At 38.2% G+C, this 20,607-nt stretch overlaps 2 protein-coding genes across 4 annotated transcripts in view; both read left to right on the top strand.

The window, feature by feature from the left end:
- Positions 1-679: 679 nt before the first annotated feature.
- Positions 680-4,605, top strand: znf319a (zinc finger protein 319a). 2 transcript variants are annotated; one of them, XM_079864947.1, is made up of 2 exons: positions 680-827; positions 2,583-4,605. In XM_079864947.1, the coding sequence occupies exon 2, from the start codon at positions 2,835-2,837 to the stop codon at positions 4,590-4,592; it is 1,758 nt and encodes a 585-aa protein (XP_079721073.1). In that variant the 5' UTR covers positions 680-827; positions 2,583-2,834; the 3' UTR covers positions 4,593-4,605. The 2 variants fall into 2 exon arrangements, with proteins under 2 accessions (XP_079721073.1, XP_079721074.1); XM_079864948.1 differs by having other exon boundaries at positions 709-800.
- Positions 4,606-8,741: 4,136 nt separating this feature from the next.
- csnk2a2a (casein kinase 2, alpha prime polypeptide a) overlaps positions 8,742-20,607 on the top strand; it is a 29,085-nt gene continuing 17,219 nt past the window's right edge. For both annotated transcript variants that reach the window (XM_079864958.1, XM_079864957.1), the window contains exons 1-10: positions 8,742-9,018; positions 10,476-10,587; positions 11,208-11,309; positions 12,636-12,686; positions 14,433-14,492; positions 14,572-14,655; positions 14,748-14,858; positions 16,841-16,942; positions 17,029-17,129; positions 19,514-19,662. In XM_079864958.1, coding sequence (XP_079721084.1) covers positions 8,918-9,018; positions 10,476-10,587; positions 11,208-11,309; positions 12,636-12,686; positions 14,433-14,492; positions 14,572-14,655; positions 14,748-14,858; positions 16,841-16,942; positions 17,029-17,129; positions 19,514-19,662 — 973 coding nt within the window. In that variant the 5' untranslated portion in view covers positions 8,742-8,917. The remainder of the gene's footprint in view (positions 9,019-10,475; positions 10,588-11,207; positions 11,310-12,635; positions 12,687-14,432; positions 14,493-14,571; positions 14,656-14,747; positions 14,859-16,840; positions 16,943-17,028; positions 17,130-19,513; positions 19,663-20,607) is intronic.

The following is a 20,607-nucleotide window of genomic DNA, read 5'->3' on the forward strand; positions in this document are numbered from 1 at the left end:
GCTTGAACTCTTTCACTGACTAGATACATAGACACTTTTTACTGGTAACAAGACATTTGGCATTATCAGGACCCACAAATATTCCCCATTGCATTATTATACATTATATTCAACATTATATATAGTTTAATGTAGTACTGACACTAAAACTCTGAAAACTAGATTTTTTTTTTTTTTTTTTCACACAGTAATTTTTATTTTGGGTGAACTATAACCTACCTACACTATACATATTGTCACTATCCACGATAAATATTGTTGAATTTTTGTATTTCGATATATTGTGACATGATATATTGTTACACCCTTGATAGATAGATAGATAGATAGATAGATAGATAGATAGATAGATAGATAGATAGATAGATAGATATAGGATCTACACACATGTAACGCTAATATATGTACAAGTACAACTGGAGGCGAACAAAAATATTGACAACATATGTAGGTATATCTAAATTGCACGTGCTATTTACTCTAGAAACCAGTCCATAATATCTGCACGTTGCAACGCCATGGTGAGGAGACACACTTACTTCATGATCATTTGGTTATTTTAACATTATAAGGCTACTTTACAAGGTCAGACAGAGCGAGCTGGTATAAAATCAGTGATTTTCCATCGCGTTGATTCCGCCCATCTCTTCATCGAGGGGCTGGTCGTAGAGGTCCGATGCGTCACGTTTATTTGGGCCTTCTGCATGATCCCACTGGCAGGGAAGCGCCCGAATTTTTCCTCCCTGCCTTAAAACGTCCTGCATATATTTATTGCAAGTGTGGATCTTCGGGATAACAAGGTATCGAAGGGGAAAACGCGACGCAAAGTAGGTTAAAGCCCGCGAGGTGCGGCTGAGCCTCTTTTAACGCAATAGCTACAGTTTAGCGTGCTGGTAAACACACACTTGCATGGGGCTTTGCGTATCATTTGCATGCAGATCTGCAGACGCGTTACGAATTGTTGTAGATTACGTCTTTATTGCATGTGTTGTTTGGGGTTCTCAGTAAATGTGGCGATTGCAGAAGGTCAGATTGATAGAGGAGAGCATTAGCATCGCTGGCTAGCTCTGGCTGCATCGAGCAAACGCTAGCTGAAGTTTTCTTTAACACAAACTGCGATTAAAAAGCGAGGTGGTTTAACGACATGTCTTACGGTATGGCTTTGCATATGGATCTCTGATATCCAAAGCATGGCTTATATTCTGCACTGGCCGAAGAATTACAACGATCAAAGGGAATTCCGGATTTCTCCCATTATTTTATTTTTCCCTCAGGCCAGCAGGCAGTCGGCTTTAAATTCGTGCATTTAAACTTAAGATTTACATTGTGTGTATTCCATGGCATGATTATTTGTGTTGTATTAATAATGCACTTAAAAAACAATATATTGATTTTTGTTGTTAAGAGTGTGTGAGCATTTTGTAAAGGGAATCTTGGATTTCTATTTGAAGTCAATTACAGATTGGATCACATCAGTGCTATTCTTGTGATTGGTGATATATATATATATATATATATATATATAGAGCCTATACTGTATATGCATGTGATTGGTGTAGTAAATACTAGTAAGGGCGCCTAGTAAAGTCTTTTTCGAATCATTATTAACAGTATCAAGGGTTCTGTATTTAGAGTCATGGAAAACCTGGAAAGATCAGAGAAATTAATACAAACGTAAAAAGTAATGGAAAGTGTATAAGGAATTTTTTTTTAGTTGCACTTGGCTCATAATTTTATGAGCTTAGAATGATAAAAAGGGGGGTGTGTAATGTATATAAATATAATAACATATACACAAATATATAAGCAAAAACTTTTTTCTTAGATGAGATTAACCGAATTTGACAGCACTAATACTAATATAGCCTAGTAATTAACGCAACGACAAACTATTTCAGTGTTAAGTTGTGGATTTTGTTCAGCAAAGTTTGCTTCATACATTCAGTTGCATTAAAGAGTGCAAATTTTGTCATGCAACTGAACTGTGTTTATGCATTTTAAACATGTTATGTTTTTCATCCATGCAATAAATTAATGTCCCTGAATGAGTGCGGTTTTAGCCAATTTAAAGGGATAGTTCTCCCAAAAATGTTAATTTGCCATAATTTACTTGCCCTCATGTTGTTCCAAACCCGTATGAATTTCTTTCTTCTGTTGAACACAAAAGAAGATATTTGGAAGAATGTCAGAAACCAAAAAGTTAATGGGCCTCATTGACTTCTATGGTATTTTTTTGTGAAATCAACAAGGCCCATAACTGTCTGGTTACCAACATTCTTTAATATATCATCTTTTGTGTTCAACAGAAGAAAGAAACTCATACAGGTTCGGAACAATTTAATTTAATCATTATTTTTAAAGATTTTATTTCAAATTCACCTTGTGCCGAGGCCCCCTGGTTGATAACCACTGATGCAATGTGATCGTACTTATGTTAGGATTTATACAATTCTTATCCAGTAATTGGACAATGCATTGAAATTAATTTTTCCAAAAAATGCGGGAGTCTTGAGTAATTCTTGCATGAATGAGCTGCTTTATGTAATGACATTTACGCACTGTTTTTTTCTCTCTCATTACAGGTATGCAATTGGAGACAATTCTGTGTAGTTTGCAGGAGAAAAATTTCAGACGTTCCCCTCGGATTGGTATTTAACATTAAAAAGAATTCACCTTATCGAACCGTCACACAATGATGAACAAGTTCACCCAAAACTCCTCTACAAGCCCATTTTAGTATCATACATGACTTTTCCAAAGAACTGACCATCACCTGTTGGAACGTTTTGGTGCATTTTGGTGCAAGTGCTGATTCCTGAAAGCAGAATTCATACATGTACAGTGGAAGAATGACCGAAGCATGGCAACAGCAACATGCAGTGGCCCCTCCTCCCGTCGGGCATCCACTTCTACAAGGGGCTGAGAATGCATTGGGCACGGCCGCTTATGGGATAGTCCTACAAGCGGATCCTGCGTTACAACAGTCTCAACACGGCCAACATGCACAACAGCATCCGCCACCTCAACTACAGGTGGGCAGTGAAGGTGGCCACAAATGTGGAGCATGTGGCCATGATATTTCGCACTTGGCCAATCCTCACGAGCACCAATGCATGGTTAACCAGGACCGTTCTTTCCAATGCACGCAGTGCATGAAGATCTTCAATCAAGCCACGGATCTCCTAGAGCATCAGTGTGTCCAGGTCGAGCAGAAGCCGTTTGTGTGCGGCGTGTGCAAAATGGGATTCTCGCTTCTCACTTCCCTGGCGCAACATCATAACGAACACAGCACCGGAAACAATCCAATGAAGTGCTCGATCTGTGAAAAAACATACCGGCCAGATTCCTCGTCTAACCCTCAGCAACCTTCAACTGCGGAGACATCCAGCGACGGAGCAGCCATGGGTTCCTCGTCAACGACCGCCTTTCAAGACTCGGATCGTCCTTATAAATGCTCCGTGTGCAATAAGGCGTTTCGTCATCTTTCCGAACTCTCGCGGCACGAAAGAGTGCACACGGGGGAGAAACCCTACAAGTGTGACACCTGTGATAAGACGTTCAGTCAGGCTTCTCATCTGGCACACCACCAGCGCACTCACAGCGCCGATCGCCCTTATAAATGCGCCGTTTGCGAGAAGACCTTCAAGCACAGGCAGCATCTCGTACGCCACATGTACGCTCACTCCGGCGAGCATCTTTTCAAGTGTAATCTATGCGAGCTTCATTTCAAGGAGTCATCCGAGCTGTTGCACCATCAGTGCCAGCCGGTCGGAGAACGACCGTTTCGATGCACCGCATGCGGGAAAAGCTTCAAGCGCCCATCGGATCTTCGGCAACACGAGCGCACGCACTCGGAAGAGCGGCCTTTCCAGTGTGAAGAGTGTCAGATGAGCTTTAAACAACAGTATGCGCTTGTGCGCCACCGTCGTACGCATAAAAACCCAGCCGATCGGCCTTTCAAGTGCAACCAATGCGACAAGGGTTTCCTTCAACCTTCCCATTTGCTGTATCACCAGCATGTCCACGGGATCGAGAGTCTGTTTAAATGCGCAGCTTGCCAAAAGGGCTTCAGACAATCTGGAGAGCTTCTGAGGCACAAGTGCACCGAGTCCAACTCCGGATCCAACGCCGTGGAGAAGCCCTACAAGTGCGACGTGTGCGGGAAGGGCTATAAAAAGTCCTCGACGTTACAACGCCACCAGAACTCGCACTGCACCGAAAAGCCTCTCAAGTGTTCGCTCTGTGGCAGACGCTTCCAATCCTCGTCTGATTTCGTGCAGCACCGATGCGACCCGGCTCGCGAGAAACCCATGAAGTGCGCCGACTGCGAGAGGCGCTTTAAATACTCGTCCGAGTTGCAGAGACATCGGAGAGTCCATACCGGAGAGAAACCCTTCAAGTGTCCCACATGCGACAAGGGGTTTAAACAGCGCGAGCACTTGGCGAAGCATGGCATCGTTCACTCGCGTGAAGCCCAGTTCAAGTGTGTGTGGTGCGGAGAGTGTTTCGGAGAGCTTGGCGCCCTTCAGGAACACACAGTTCAACACACTGCAGAAGGAGGAGGTTATCCAGCGTCATCATGCATAGAGTAGTGACCGTCTGCTGTGAGCGAAAATACACACGCAATAGCGATATTTCTTACATGTATATTGTACGTTTTACGTTTCCCATTGCAGTACTTGTTGGACTGGTACATAAAATGTCAGCTTGTTAAAGGGATAGTTCACCCAAAAATGAAAATTAGCCCATGATTTACTCCCCCTCAAGTCCTCCTAGGTGTATATGACTTTCTTCTTTCAGACGAATACAATCGGGAGTTATATTATAAAATGTCATGGCAGTGAATGGCCGTTTCTGTCTTGAAAGTCCATAAAAGTGCATCTATCCATGATAAAAGTGCATCTATCCATGATAAAAGTGCATCTATCCATCATAAAAGTGCATCTTTCCATCATAAAAGTGCATCTATCCATCATAAAAGAGCATCTATTCATCATAAAAGTGCATCTATCCATGATAAAAGCGCATCTATCCATCATAAAAGTGCATCTATCCATGATAAAAGCGCATCTATCCATCATAAAAGTGCATCTATCCATCATTAAAGTGCATCTATCCATCATAAAAGTGCATCTATCCATCATAAAAGTGCATCTATCCATCATTAAAGTGCATCTATACATCATAAAAGCGCATCTATACATCATAAAAGCACATCTATCCATCATTAAAGTGCTCCACACTGCTCTGGGGGGTTTATAAAGGCCTTCTGAAGCGAAGCAATGTGTTTGTGTAAGAAATATATATAATGTATATTCATATTTAAAACTTTATAAAGTAAAATAACTAGCTTTCGGCCAAACGAACATGCGCAGTCTCTACTTGCGACTAATGCACAACTTGTGACGTCAGAAGTAACGTAGTGCGTCATAGCTTATACAAACGCATCGTTTCACTTCAGAAGGCCTTTATTAACCACTGGAGCCATGTGGAGTTAGTTTATCATGGATAGATGCACTTTTATGATGGATGGATGCACTTTTATGGACTTCAAAACAGAAACAGCCATTCACTGCCATTATAAACCTTGGAAGAGACAGGACATTTTATAATATAACTCCTGATTGTATTCGTCTGAAAGAAGAATGTCATATACACCTAGGATGACTTGAGGGTGAGTAAATCGTGGGCTAATTTTCATTTTTGGGTGAACTATCCCTTTAAAGTCTTGATGTACCTCTGTGTAGAGATTGGCAACATTGCATCTACTCTACAAGACTCTGCCTCATGTACCGACCGCCCCGACGAACAGAAACGAACACGTAAATGGGCGCAACTCATAAATAAGCTTGTAAAAAAAGAAACATTTTGTCTCATGTGCAACACATTATACTTAAGACTGGTGTTTCCAACAAAGAAATCATGTCGTTTGAGTTCTGCTTTGTATCTAAAATCCAGTATGTCTAGTAAAACAAGAGGAGAATGTCAGTGACCCGCTTAATGACTTCAATTGGTACGCCATGAGATTGACCGCAACCTAGATGTTTCATTGTCTCTTTTTCTTTCTAATTATTTGGCCTTGTAACTTTCAAATTAACTGCCTTTCTTCCAGTGCTCTCCATATCATGCTTCCATGAACTTGAACACTGTGTGGCCATCTGGACAATATACAGTAGTGATTGTATGTATTCGTAATGTATATCTCCCATCACCTAACCCATGATGTAACAGGGTATATGTATGCATGATTAGCCTAAATAATTTATACAGTTTGTTGTAATCTGTCATGCTAATTTGTAGGCAAATGACTACAAAAAAAAAACAAAAAAAAACACATATTAGCCATTCTTTTTCTCTTGTGCATTTTAAATCATCTCTAATGAGTTTGCAAGCAGTTGCATTTACAGTAGTACAAAGATTTACAGTTACTTATGAACTGCCAGGCAACTGAGAAAAACAATGAAGTATTTTTGTTTGCAGATTGCAAACAGATGGTGTTGCGTTAGCTAAACAATGCTGTAGAATTTGTAAAGTTATATATATACATGGATGTTTTGTATCGCTTCGACACGAGTACAGTGCTAGGATTTAGTATCTGTTTGTGTTTCTTCATACTGTAGACTGTGCGTATGTGATTGTTTCCTCTTTGGAGGATACGTTGTTGTTTTTGTTTTAGTGGATTATTCTTTTGCCACGTACAACCTGTACAGTTTCTCTGCCACAGATTCTTTGTTTGCTTTCTGCTTTAGAAACAATATTTCATAAATCGGTTAGCATTTTATTTTGTGCTTGCCTAATTGGATCAAATGACAATAGAATCTGTTCGGGTTTTTTTTTTTTAATTAAACCACAAAGAAAAATGCAAATTTGGACGCAAAATTACAATGCAGGCTAATCAGCAGCTTTTTGTAATTAATCATTTGAAACAAATTCTGGTGTACAAATACAGGTAATGTGTTTAAAAGTATCCAACACAGTATTAAGTAGTAGTCAAGTAGTAAAAACCTCCTACGATGCAGTGTCTAAATAGTAATTAAATCCATATTAATAATGATACGTTGTATGATCCTAACAGCTTGAATGTAAACATTGCAAACATTTATTTTTCCCTTTCGATGCCTCTGAAAGCCTTATTAACGTTAATGGCTTATGTGTCAGTATTGTTTGTTCTGTTACAGATATGTGTACTCTTATTTTCATGTGCATTAAATGCAGAGACTGAATGTTGTCGTTGCTTGTGAAGCAATATTCTTGATGTTGAATCGAGTAAGTTATTTCTTTTTTTGTATTTGAGCAAAAACAGGTTTTTCCACCATCTAGCACCTCCTGTATGTCCCTTTAAACGTCTGTGTTTTTAGATGAGGTAGTGAAGAGACTCGAGTTGTAAATATGCCATAATGTGCTGTTTCCCCTCCATTATCACGAAGGTGTGGCATGTCATAACTACAAGGCATTTACAAATTAAATGTTTGTAAACGTAGATAACCCGTTGTAATTATTTGTGAACCAAATGGTGCTGCACGTTGTAACCATTATTTTTTACTGAAACAATTACATGGTACATTAACATTTGTTATTGTTACTTACACCAATATGATGCACAAGTTTTGTAACAGGTTTTTTCCTCCCAAAATATAATCGAAACGTTCTAGTAATATGTAAAGGGTATCCAACTCTGTATACGACATGCAGTACAGGTATATAGTATAACTTATGTAATGTGGCATTTGGTGTGTTAGTGCAATTTAGTGCTGTTAAATTGATTAATCGTTATTAATTGCGTCTAACATAAAAGTTTGTTTACATATATGTGTATGTATATATAATATGAATGTATATGTCTATATATGTGTGTATATACTATAATGTGAGAACACACACACACACATATATAGTATATAAAAACTTGTATGTTAGATGTGATTAATTGCGAATAATCATTTTGACAGCACTACTTACAATCAGTACTAACAAATGATAGAATTAAAATATAATTGTTAAAGCAAAACTGCTGTTCAGAATTCCACATTTTAAACATTCAGTTACTGTTGTTTAGTGTAAAGCGACACAGCAACAATTCGGGGGCTCTTATTTTGAAAAGGACACCGGAAGTCCACACAGTATTTCCGGTGACTCCATCTAAGAAGCGATAGCAAAATTCGCCAGGAGTGTTCGCTATCCTAGGGCTGATATCCGCCTACCTGTCAGCGGATCCCTCGATCACTTACTGGGTGTAATTGCTGGACTACTGGGAGGAATTAAAACTCTCAATTTAAAGATTCATCGGATATCTGGAGACGCGCGTGTCGAAGTGGTAGTGGCCAATTAAAGCCATCCATCGATATCGCTAGCTTAGCGCCGTTATCCAGAGGGAACGGGTTTAAAGTGAAGCTGCTGAACCGCTGTAATGACTATTATAATAAACAGTGATGATCAAACGCTATTCGCACTCCGAGATAATCAATCAATTCGGCTGCTTCACGTTGTTTATGTTCCGTTTAACCGCTTAGCTACATTGGGTGGGCTCGACAGGTATTGTTTTTAATTTTATTTAACGGTTACAAACGGACACATCTGATTAGGCTGGTCATGAAATCCTTACTTTAGTTTTTTTTTTAATAAACTGGCGGTCCATCAGAAAACAAACCGGTTTCTGCACCGTTTCGGACGCTCTCTGCTTTTTGCTTTGGCTTTTAGTGGCGCGAGCGTCAGCGCGAGGTCATGCGCGCCGCCGCTGAGCAGCTGTCAATCACAATTGCTCGCGAGAGATCGCATTGAAGCGGCTTGCTACGGTGTTTTAGGGTACCACAATACTTTCTGCAGTGTTTCACGACTGAGACGGTCGACTTGCAGTCGTTTGGAGAGTCTCGTAGTTGTAGGTGGAGGGAAGAAGGCGTATCGACTGGCCAAGCCCGCCATGCCCGGTCCGGTGAGCAGTAAAGCACGGGTGTATGCTGATGCCAACACTGTGAAGAGCAAGGAATACTGGGACTATGAAGCACATGTGCCTAGCTGGAGGTACAGAGATGAGAGTGTGAATGCAATTCTGGAAAAAGTTAGGGATGCACGATATATCGGTATCGGCCGATATTATGTTCACGGTATCGGCCCGATAAAATTCGGCTGATATACTAAAGCCGATAAATAATTCAGCTAAAACACTTCAGATGCGCACTGTTCACCATCATGGTTTTGAATTGCTTTAAATATGATTGGAATCACTTCAAAAAAGGAAAATAGAGGAAAGTGCAACATGTGCAGCGCAAGTCTGTCATATCGGTTACATAAAAACTATGATGAGAACATTATAATTGTGTGCTTGGGACATGGCTTTTTAATGGTGAGACTTTTGTTTTTGTAATCAGGCTCTCTAAAATTAAATCAAAATTTGGATTTAGATTTATCCGCCAATATATCGGTTGTTTGATCGAAAGAATTATCCGTTATCGGTATCGGCCAAAATGTTCATATCAGTGCATCCCTAGAAAAAGTACTGTGGTGTTACTGTTGCATGGTAACGTTACTTGATTGACTACCATGTTCGTGTACCATAGTACATGCAGTTCATGGTTTTATTACCACAGCCAGGGCTGTCACTTGAATGTATTTAGTGAGTATTCTTGATATCAAGAATTCAATTTCTAGTAAAAACAATAATTCTTGATATCTATAATTGTATTTTCACTAGTGAAATGTCACCATAGACAGCCATTCAAATTCAATTGTTGATATGAAAATTTTATTTCTTACTAGTTGAAATTCCGATTTCACATTTCAGAAATATAATTCTTACTAGTAGAAATCTTTAGATATCAATAATTACGTGGTTATTAGTGAAAATGTCTGTTCTTTATATCAACGATTGAATTGCTACAAGTAAAAAGTTACATTTTTGATTATTAATTATTGATATCATTGTAACATGTTGAAATATATTTACAGATATCAAAAGAATTAACATTTCTCAACTGAAAATTGAGTTCTTGATATCAGGAATTTATATTTTAACTATTAACAAAGTAATTTGTTTATGTCAAAAATGATTTTTACCTGTAAAGAATTGTATTTCTGATTTGTGAAACTGGAATTTGAACTAGTAAGAATGAAATCAATACTTGATATCAACAAATGAATTTGAATGGCAGCCTATGGTGACATTTAACTAGTGAAAATACAATTACAGATTTCAAGAATTATTGAAATTTAATTCTTGATATCAAAATTGCTATTGTTGCTAGTAAGAATCCCATTCCTGATATCAAGAATTAACATTTTAGCGAGTGAAAATTGAATTGTTCATATTAATCCTGGGAATGATTCAAAGTAAAATGGCTTGCCATGTCGACAAAAACATTAATGTGGAACGTCATGTCAAAAAGTCATGGTGTTGCCCCACAGTACTCGTTTAAATCGTTTTCATGTTTGTGTAAGTCATTTTGCACAGTTTTATTGATATGTTGCTTGCTCTGATTCAGCAATCAGGATGACTACCAGCTTGTACGGAAGCTCGGAAGAGGCAAATATAGTGAAGTGTTTGAGGCCATCAACATCAACAGCAACGACAGAGTAGTTGTTAAAATACTGAAGGTAAGAACGCCTGCTCTCTCATCATGTGACGGTCTGAACATAGGAAGAAGCAAAGGGATAGATCACCCCAAAAATGAACATTTTGTTATCATATACTTATATATATATACATTATATACTCACCCTCAAGGTGTTCCAAACAACATCTATTTTTCTCCATCTATTGAAATTGTGTAATTAACACACATGGCATAAAGCACATTAAATATGGTAAACAAAAAAGCCAAATGTTTCCTTAGCGAACGAAAACCTTTGACGTTTGTTTTTGTGGGGCAAACATGCATAGCTGAGTTTACCCTATTTATGTGCTTTATGTATTTGAATATGTGAATAAAATACTATATTAAGTCTATTCTTCATATAAAGCGATCAGCCCCACAGTGGGAAATGAAACCATATCCGTACGGGCTGAGCCGGATCAGAACGGGATGGAACGGTTGAGAAACGGATTGGCTTTTGATTAGATTGAAAATGTTGAATTCATAGGATTTCAGTGGATGGACAAAAATTATGAGAGAATTATTACAAATATCTTCATTCAGATGAGCGGATTTCATTTTTGGGGAATTGTTATTTTTGTGCGTGCTAACCCTTAAATTTGCATTCTTTATCTTTGCAAGCCTGTTAAGAAGAAGAAGATTAAGCGTGAGATCAAAATTCTGGAGAACTTACGAGGAGGAACCAACATCATTCGTCTTGTAGACACAGTGAAGGATCCTGTGGTAAATTTGGCTATTTTTGTATATTTTGTTTTCTACAGAGTTCTGTTTTTGCTGAATTAGTCCCATCTGTATAGTTTTTGCATCATTTTAATAAATATATATAATATTATCAGCAGACCCACACAGAAACTGTCTAGAAATTTTGATACAATCAAATTTTGTGACTCGATTTGCAAAGCGTTTTATTAACCCTCTGTTCTTGCTCATGCTCATAATTTCAATGAAATTAATGTACTATATTTTTAGTGCGATAATGTTTTTCATTTGACTTTTTTTTTTTTTTAGGGGATTTTATGGTACTAAATTATAAAATGTATGATCCATTTATGACCTGTTAATCACGTTTTGAGCAACTTAAACTGTCGTAAAGTCTCTTTTTAAAGATTACACTTGGGCAGATTATTTTGTAAAAGTTAAAAAAGTGAAACTAAACAAAATTTATAGAAGGTAAGGTAAAGTAAAAATATAGTGTAAGGTTATACTTTTGAAAAAATGCACTAAATTAAATTAAATTAAATTAATATTTTCCAAATCATGTTTTACTCTAAAACTGTGAGAAAATCAAAGCCATAAATCTAAACAAGTCCAAATTTGAGGTTGATATCTCAAAAAATGAGCTTTTAGTAAGATTTTTGTGTGTACCGGTAGTACCAAACGTTTCCACTAGACGAAATTCGTCTTCCATTCATTTCCAATGCGGCCGACTGCAAACAATACAACCCTGACTGTTTTTTTCAGGATCATTTAACCTTTCCGAATCATGTCCATGATTTATTTTTATTTTTTTCACATAGCAAGTGCCGAAAAGTTTTGTACCTTTCCGAAGAAGTAAAAAAAATTCTAAAAACCCAAAACATACAACGAACAGCACCAGAGGGTTAAATATTTTGCCAAATTCATAAGGCTTTTATCTACCAGTTAGAGTTTAGTATTCTCAGCTCTATTTAACACATTAAGAGTGTTATTTTTGCTCTATACTATGTCATTTTGTAGTATAAAGTGTGAATCGTGTGTTAACGTTGAAAATTCCACACAGAAAATGAGCTCATTCTAGACGATAGAGGTACATAGTGCATAATGTATAGTGTGTCCTTTGGGACACAACTGTTGTATGAAATTTAAATCCATTCCAGAATCGGCAGTCCAATCATAATATTAGGGTTGATTCATGTCAAAATGCTTAAGGAAACCAACAGGCGGTGTCTATTTTTGAATGTATGCGTTCCAGCTTAAATTTGCATTGGTTATACCTTTTTTTTATCCTGTTTAAGTGTTTTTGTTTTTTTCCCCCTTTCTTTTTTGTATTTCTGTTTTGGTATTCCACAGTCTAGAACGCCAGCCCTTGTGTTTGAGTACATCAATAACACGGATTTCAAGGTACCACTTTCAATTGCTAAAACTATCAAACTTGTTAAACTGAGGATTTTTAACAACAAAAATTTATCAGCTGAGCCACTTTGACCTGAAATAGTTGCTTGATGTTCTCACTGAGACTTTTAAGTTAATATTGCAGGAATTTAACAACACATTCACTGTTCTCTGATGTCAGTTAAAGGTCACATGACATGCGGGTAAACAAATAAAATAATAAGTTTGATATATATATAAATGTGTATATATATATATATATATACAGTGCAATGCATAAGTTAATACACCCATGCTAAAGTTGACTAAAAAATCATATTTGGAAATTAAACTTAATGCCTTAATTTAAAAAATTAGGAAAAATCCAACCTTTTAGGACACCAATTTTCTTTGTGAATGAATAATGTATCGTAAATAAATAAATGTTCTTCCTTAAAATACATGGTGCATAAGTGTGTACACCCCTATGTTAAATTCCCATAGAGGCAGGCAGATTTTTATTTTTAAGTATTTTTTTTTTTTATTAATTTTTAGGATACTATGCATCCTGATAAAGTTCCCTTGGCCTTTGGAATTAAAATAGCTCCACATCATCACATAGCCTTCACCATACCTAGAGATTGGCATGGTTTTATTTCAGTTAGCCTAAAAGCTAGTTTGATTTGCATTGAGAGATGATCTTATGGAAAGTACTCCATGCCAATCTCTAGGTATGGTGAAGGCTATGTGATGATGTGGGGCTATTTTAATTCCAGAGGCCAAGGGAACTTTATCAGGATGCATAGTATCCTAAAAATTAATAAAAAAAAAAATACTTAAAAATAAAAATCTGCCTGCCTCTATGGGAATTTAACATAGGGGTGTACACACTTATGCACCATGTATTTTAAGGAAGAACATTTATTTATTTACGATACATTATTCATTCACAAAGAAAATTGGTGTCCTAAAAGGTTGGATTTTTCCTAATTTTTTTAATTAAGGCATTAAGTTTAATTTCCAAATATGATTTTTTATTCCTCTTTTTAGTCAACTTTAGCATGGGTGTATTAACTTATGCATTGCACTGTATATATATATATATATATATATATTAGTAATTTAAAATGTTTATAGTTTAATTACCGTATTTTCTGGAAAATAAGTAGCACCGGGATAAAATTACAGTGTTGAGGAAAAATATATAAACAATATTTATTATAAAGATTGTGTGCCTAATTAGCTTTAGTCTTCTTCATTTCATTAAATATACAATAATTTAATCATTCATTAATTATGCAAATTTGACGATTTAAAACTGGGGAAACGCAGCGCTGTTTTGCTTGATCAAAACAATCATACTAAAAATACTTTTGAGTGTGTTGAAAGTTATGCTAATGTTACTCCGTGCGTTCGTTCAGTGGCTGCTATGAGGCACTTGTTGAACATCGCAGTAAGCTAGATCGATATCAGAATATCATATTAATTAAAGCTGGATGACTCGTGTTGCTCAATGGCATGCAACTAATTTTAAAACATTGAATGGTGAAGAAAATGCTGTATTACTGTTACTACAAATAAAGCTCTTCCTGATTATCCTGTTAGTGACAGAATAGTGTTTTTGGGTACAGACATGTTACTCGTGGTAAATCAATAAAGCAAGAGATTCCAATAATAAGACTGACTGTGTTGAGCTATGTAACAATGATTCGTTTTCTGTCGATACATTTAAATGGGCCATTTAATGTCTCACATGATCTTGTTCTGCTTTTTTAGGATCTCTATCAGAGACTAACAGACTTTGATATCCGGTTTTACTTGTATGAACTTCTCAAGGTGAGCATGCTGAAATAAGATTACGCTCATGTGTTTTCAACAGGAGAGTGTGTTACGCGTGTGCTTTGTCTCTTTGCAGGCGCTGGACTACTCTCATAGCATGGGCATCATGCATCGGGATGTCAAACCTCACAATGTCATGATAGACCATCAAATGAGAAAGGTGAAGTCAGATACCAGCATTGTAGATTTGCTTTTGAATGTGTTGATCAGTGTCGGTGACCTGATGTGTCTTTTTATTTGTACGTTGTGTAGTTGCGGCTTATAGATTGGGGTCTTGCTGAGTTCTACCACCCTGCACAGGATTACAACGTTAGGGTCGCCTCAAGATCATATAAGGGACCAGAGCTGCTGGTTGACTATCAGGTATGTTGTGTGTTTCGCTATGTTATATCAAAGACTTAAAGTCCCCCTGTAGTCAATAATTATATCCCTTAAAACTCATCTTTGATCACCAAAATGACACATTTAGACGTTTTTTTCCTTGAAAAAAATTGTCATGCCTTAAAATAGCTTGAGTGTAATTCGACACCCTTGCCTCATTTAGTATACGTGGTTCTATGAATATGCAAACGAGCCCCGCCTCCACTCACTCACTCAGCTCAGAGATCCACTGGTTGACGATCACACGTTGATCTGATTGGTTACAAGGTAGTTTGTGACGTCAGAAACACCAGCGATTTCAAAGCGTGTTTTTGAGACTGTCTTTGGTTCACTGCAGTTTTAAAGGAACTGTATGTAGGATTGTGGCCAAAACTGGTACTGCAATCACTTTAAAAATACTATAGAGCGGTGTAGCCCCTCCCCCTCCCCCCTGACTCGAGGTTGCCAGATAAGCTGAATTCAGCAGAAACGTAGGCTGCTTCAATGAGCTTCCGACGAGACGTGCACAGTACGTTTTTTTCTGTTAATTATGTTTATGCTTCATGAGAGATATTTTGATAAGTAATTATGTATTTAAAAAATGTACTAATTGTCATTAGTTAAATATAATCGTAAAGATTTATGCTCGTATGTGACAGTATCGTAAAGATGCATGCTCGAATGTGACAGTATAATCGTAAAGATGTAACTTATGCTCGTATGTGACAGACAGAACGGTAGCTGTAAGTCTAACTTGTAACGTTATGTATCTGTCATTAATGTAAGTACAAGCACAAGCCTATGTCACTATGTGTAACCAATATCAAAGATACAGCTATTCATTTAGCTGATGCTATAAGTGAAAGTGACCAGCTGTATTTTTTTCTTACCCTGCAGCACACGTCCATAACACGCTAAAATATGTGATGTGAAATACAGGTCAACTTGCAGCATGTGTAACTTAGTCCACGATATACGTGAAGAACGAATGTCGAATAATTTTTTCTGAGGTAAAGTTAGGCTTCTGTCTGAATTACGTTTCAAATTGCCATAATGGGCGTGCTAATGTTGTTTTCCTCAGCGTCTCAGCATAATGACAGAGAAACGGGCTCCTATGCATTGCTAATGTTAGCATACGTCCATGTGAGCTAACGTTACGTTACTTTGCACGAACATGCATAACTTTGTTCGACTGTCATGAATATATGAAATGTGCATTGACATCAAGTACAAGTTAGCCAGGCATAAGTTAGATGAATCTTACCTGTCCAGGAAAAAATTAGCTACGTTGGCGTCTGTGTTCAAATTCTTCTCCGTTTTCAGCCGTCTCCATCTTTCAAAAGCATCTCCTATACAAATTCTGGTTTTATTTCGGACTTTGTCACGATGAATTTCTGAATTATAACGAGGTCTTTTTGATTTAGTAACGTTAGACATTTTTATCCGACTAGAGTTAGGGTAGGTTAGAGCAAAGCTGGCAACCCGGATCCCGAAACACTACTGACTTCGTGATTGGTCGATAGGTGGAGGGAGGCGCGTCAGGCCAAAACACAAAATGACAACATCAACATCAGTTGAGGGCTGCAAGTCCACTTTTTAAATGACAATATCCTAGCCAGACTACTGTTGTTAGTGATATAAGTATTTGAAATGAACATGATTTCTTAATGTCTAGTGACACATCAGGGCCATTTTATGATTAATTGAAATAGATTTCTTACATACAGCTCCTTTAAGGAGAAAAACTCAGCAATGCTGTCGACTTATGAATTTACACATGGTTTGTCTTAAAGCAGATTAAAAACACCACATAGACATATAAACAACATTAAAAGCTGGATTTTCACCACAAGGGGGACTTTAAGAATTACAAAGATGGTGCACTCATATTCTCCTCACTCATACTATGAATGGGAAAAAGTGCAACACGCAATATATTCCCACATTACCATCAGACATTGCAGTTAAATCTCCATGATTTGCAGATGTATGACTACAGTCTGGACATGTGGAGCTTGGGCTGTATGTTAGCCAGTATGATCTTCCAGAAAGAGCCATTTTTCCATGGTCAAGACAACTATGACCAGGTATGACTTATCATTCTTCTGTGAATACTATTGCAGTATGTAGTCTTAAAATATACAATATGCTAACAGAATAATCTTTGCTGCAGTTGGTCAGAATTGCCAAGGTTCTGGGAACAGAAGAGCTGTTCAGCTACCTGAACAAGTATCGCATCGAGCTGGACACGCGCTTCAAAGATCTGCTTGGACAGTGAGTCTGTTAGTTATCTAGATTGGCCACATTTTGAGTTGGTGATGCACATATAGAAACCACTCATTTAGCTGTTATGATCAGTAATCAGTCGGATGGCTGATTTTATAAACGATCTTGTTTTTGCTTGCTTTAGAAAAAAATCTGTTTACACACAAAGGCTCCAGTCTAGATTTTTATTAAGAGCAACACATAATGTTTAAAGGTTTGTTCACACGTTAGCTGAAAACTATGGAATAGGGCTGAACGATACATCGAATTTTCATCGTCATCGCGTTATGAACTCGCGCCATGAACACATCGCAACAGACAGCCTGACACGATGAATAACGCCTGGTTCAGATTACAAGATTTTTTTGTCTGTTACGATAGTCACTGTGTCAGATGATTACACGATTTTGACTCCTAAAATCTTGTCGTGTCATGGACAAGAAACATGTCAGACTACACGTTGCTTTCCGACCAGTCATCGTTTGCCGTCACACTCGCGCGCACACACACACACTCACTGTCCCTCGCTCACTCACTCACTCACTCGCGCACACACACACACACACACACCCTCGCTCGCTCACTCACTTGCGCGCACACACACACACACACACTCACTCACTCACTCACTCACTCACTCGCGCACACACTCACTGTCCCTCGCTCACTCACTCGCACACACACACACTCGCGCACACACACACACACTAAAGTCCCTCGCGCTCACTCGCACACACACAAACAAACTCGCTCACTCGCGCGCGCACACACACACACACTCACTGTCCCTCGCTCACTCACTCACTCGCGCACACACACACACACACACCCTCGCTCGCTTACTCACTTGCGCACACACACACACACACTCACTCGCGCACACACTCACTGTCCCTCGCTCACTCACTCGCACACACACACACACTCGCGCACACACACACACACTAAAGTCCCTCGCGCTCACTCGCGCACACACACACACACGCTCGCTCACTGGCGCGCACACACACTCACTGTTGCTCGCACTCTCACTCACTCGCGCACACTCACTCTCGCTCACATACTCAACCCGTCGTGGAGGACCGTTAAAAAATTAAATATGCTAGTCTTTCTGTTGTGATGTCGTGAAGCATCGCAGACGCGACGTAGGTTGTCACCCACTATGACACACTATACGAGATGAAACGATCGAATCTTGCGTCCCGACACCCGTTGTCGTTTGTGAATCCCCACGAGACCCTACGTCAAACGGATCGTGCCAAAATCGCGCTAAAACCGTGTAATCTGAACCAGGCAGGTAATAAACGTTTGACCTATCACGCAAAGAACCTATTAAAGCACTAAGACATGGGAACAGTATAGCTAACATTCACATTTGAATATTTATCGCAAGTCATATCATCTTCGCAATATTAAACAATGTTATCGCACATCGCAGCTTTTCCTCATATCGTGCAGCCCTACTATGGAAGCTTGTTTCCGCCACAGAATAAAAAATAAAAAACGTACTTGCGACTTTTTATCTCACAATTCTGACTTTGTATCTCAGAATTGCGAGTTATAAAGTCCCAATTGTTATAAAGTCCGGATTGTGAGAGATAAATTCGCAATTGCGAGAAATAAACTCGCAATTCTGACTTTATATCATGCAATTCTGACTTTATAATTCCCAATTGCGTGTTATAACGTCAGAATTGCGTGATGTAAACATGCAATTCTGAGAAAAATTTATTTCTCACAATTCTGACTTTATAACGCGCAACTGCGTGCGAAAAATATGTGACATATAAACAGTAATTTTTCCTTAGAAATGGACTTTATAACTCGCAATTGAGTTTATACCCCACAATTGTGAGAAAAGATGTCAGAATTGCGAGATATAAAGTCGCAATTGCGAGAAAGTCACTTTATAACACGCAATTGCAACTTTATATCACACAATTCTTGCAATTCTGACTTTATTTTTCAGAATTGTGAAATGTAAAGTCAGAATTGCGTGATATAAAGTCGCAATTGTGAGATAAAAAGTTGCAATTATATTTTAAAAAGTTTTATTCTGTGGCGGAAACAAGCTTCCATAGAAAACGGCCTTGACTAAAAGATCTTGGTTCATCAAAATGAAGATCGATTATAAACGAGAAGCTGAGCCCTAGTGTCCATAGAGCTGACATGGTTATAAGTAGTAGCTTATCCATGTTTGTGTGCTAGTTTTGACCCGTACACTGTCGAAGCGCCACTGTTTTGGTCAGTGATTTCGCACAATCATGCATTTATTCGGCTAAATATTTTCAGATGTCATCCCCAATGGCAGATTGATATACACACAGATATATATTTTCTATATTGACTTAATTGCTCGACTGTTTTAATTTTGTAATCGTCTACATTTTCAGGCAGACACGCAAGCGCTGGGAGAACTTTGTTCAGCCCGAGAATCAGCACTTGGTGAGCCCAGAAGCTCTGGATTTGCTGGATAAACTCCTGCGTTATGATCATCAACAGAGATTGACTGCCCAAGAAGCCATGGAGCACCCCTACTTTTGTGAGCCAACTTACTTTCTTCACTATGATTTATGAAGTTAATATGTTTATATAGATGCACCTGTTGATGGAAATAAATGCTGTGATGTTTTTCCCATCAAGACGTGCATCAATATTTGTTCAATATCTCGTATTGTCAATGCAAGAGTCCAGCACTCTGTAAAGTCTCCTCCAGAACATCCCAAAGACCTTCAATGAATTTAAGGAGCCGATTCATGTGTGGAAATGACTCTTCATGCTCCTCACAACCATTCTTTCACAGCTTGAGCCTGATGAGTCTTGACATTATCATCCTGGAATATGGTCATGATGTTCTTCATACATGGTTGTTTAAGAAATGAAAAGCGACACACTTCTAACCCATCAATTAGGGCTAGAAGAACTGTTACAAACATATAGAAACATAATCACTGCAATAATGATCCAATCATAGACTCTTAAGCATTATTTAAATCCAAACAGCCACTTTTTTTGGCCGGTCAGTGTATATAATCCTGCATCAAGTGAAATCACACATTGAAAACCACTAGGAAATTGTTTTTTCTGCATTTATTAGTCATATTAATCATATTGAGACCATTTTTTAACATGCTACCAGCATATAAGGGTTGGACAATGAAAGTGAAACACCTGGTTTCAGACCACAATGATTTATTAGTATGTTGTAGGGCCTCCTTTTACAGCATCATTTCATCTTGGGAATGACAGATACAAGTCCTTCAACAGTGGCCAGAAGGATTTTGAGCCGTTCTTCTTCCGGAACAGCAGCCAAGTCATTACGTAATGCTGATGGAGGAACGTTTTCTGACTCACTCCTCCAAAATCCCCCAAAGCGGCTCAGTAATATTCAGATCTGGTGACTGTGCAAGTCCATGGGAGATGTTCAACTTCACTTTCATGTTCATCAAAACATTCTGATACATGTCTTGCTGTGTATTGGTGCATT

This window comes from Squalius cephalus (assembly GCF_949319135.1).
Source record: "Squalius cephalus genome assembly, chromosome: 3".
Taxonomy (NCBI): Eukaryota; Metazoa; Chordata; class Actinopteri; order Cypriniformes; family Leuciscidae; genus Squalius; species Squalius cephalus.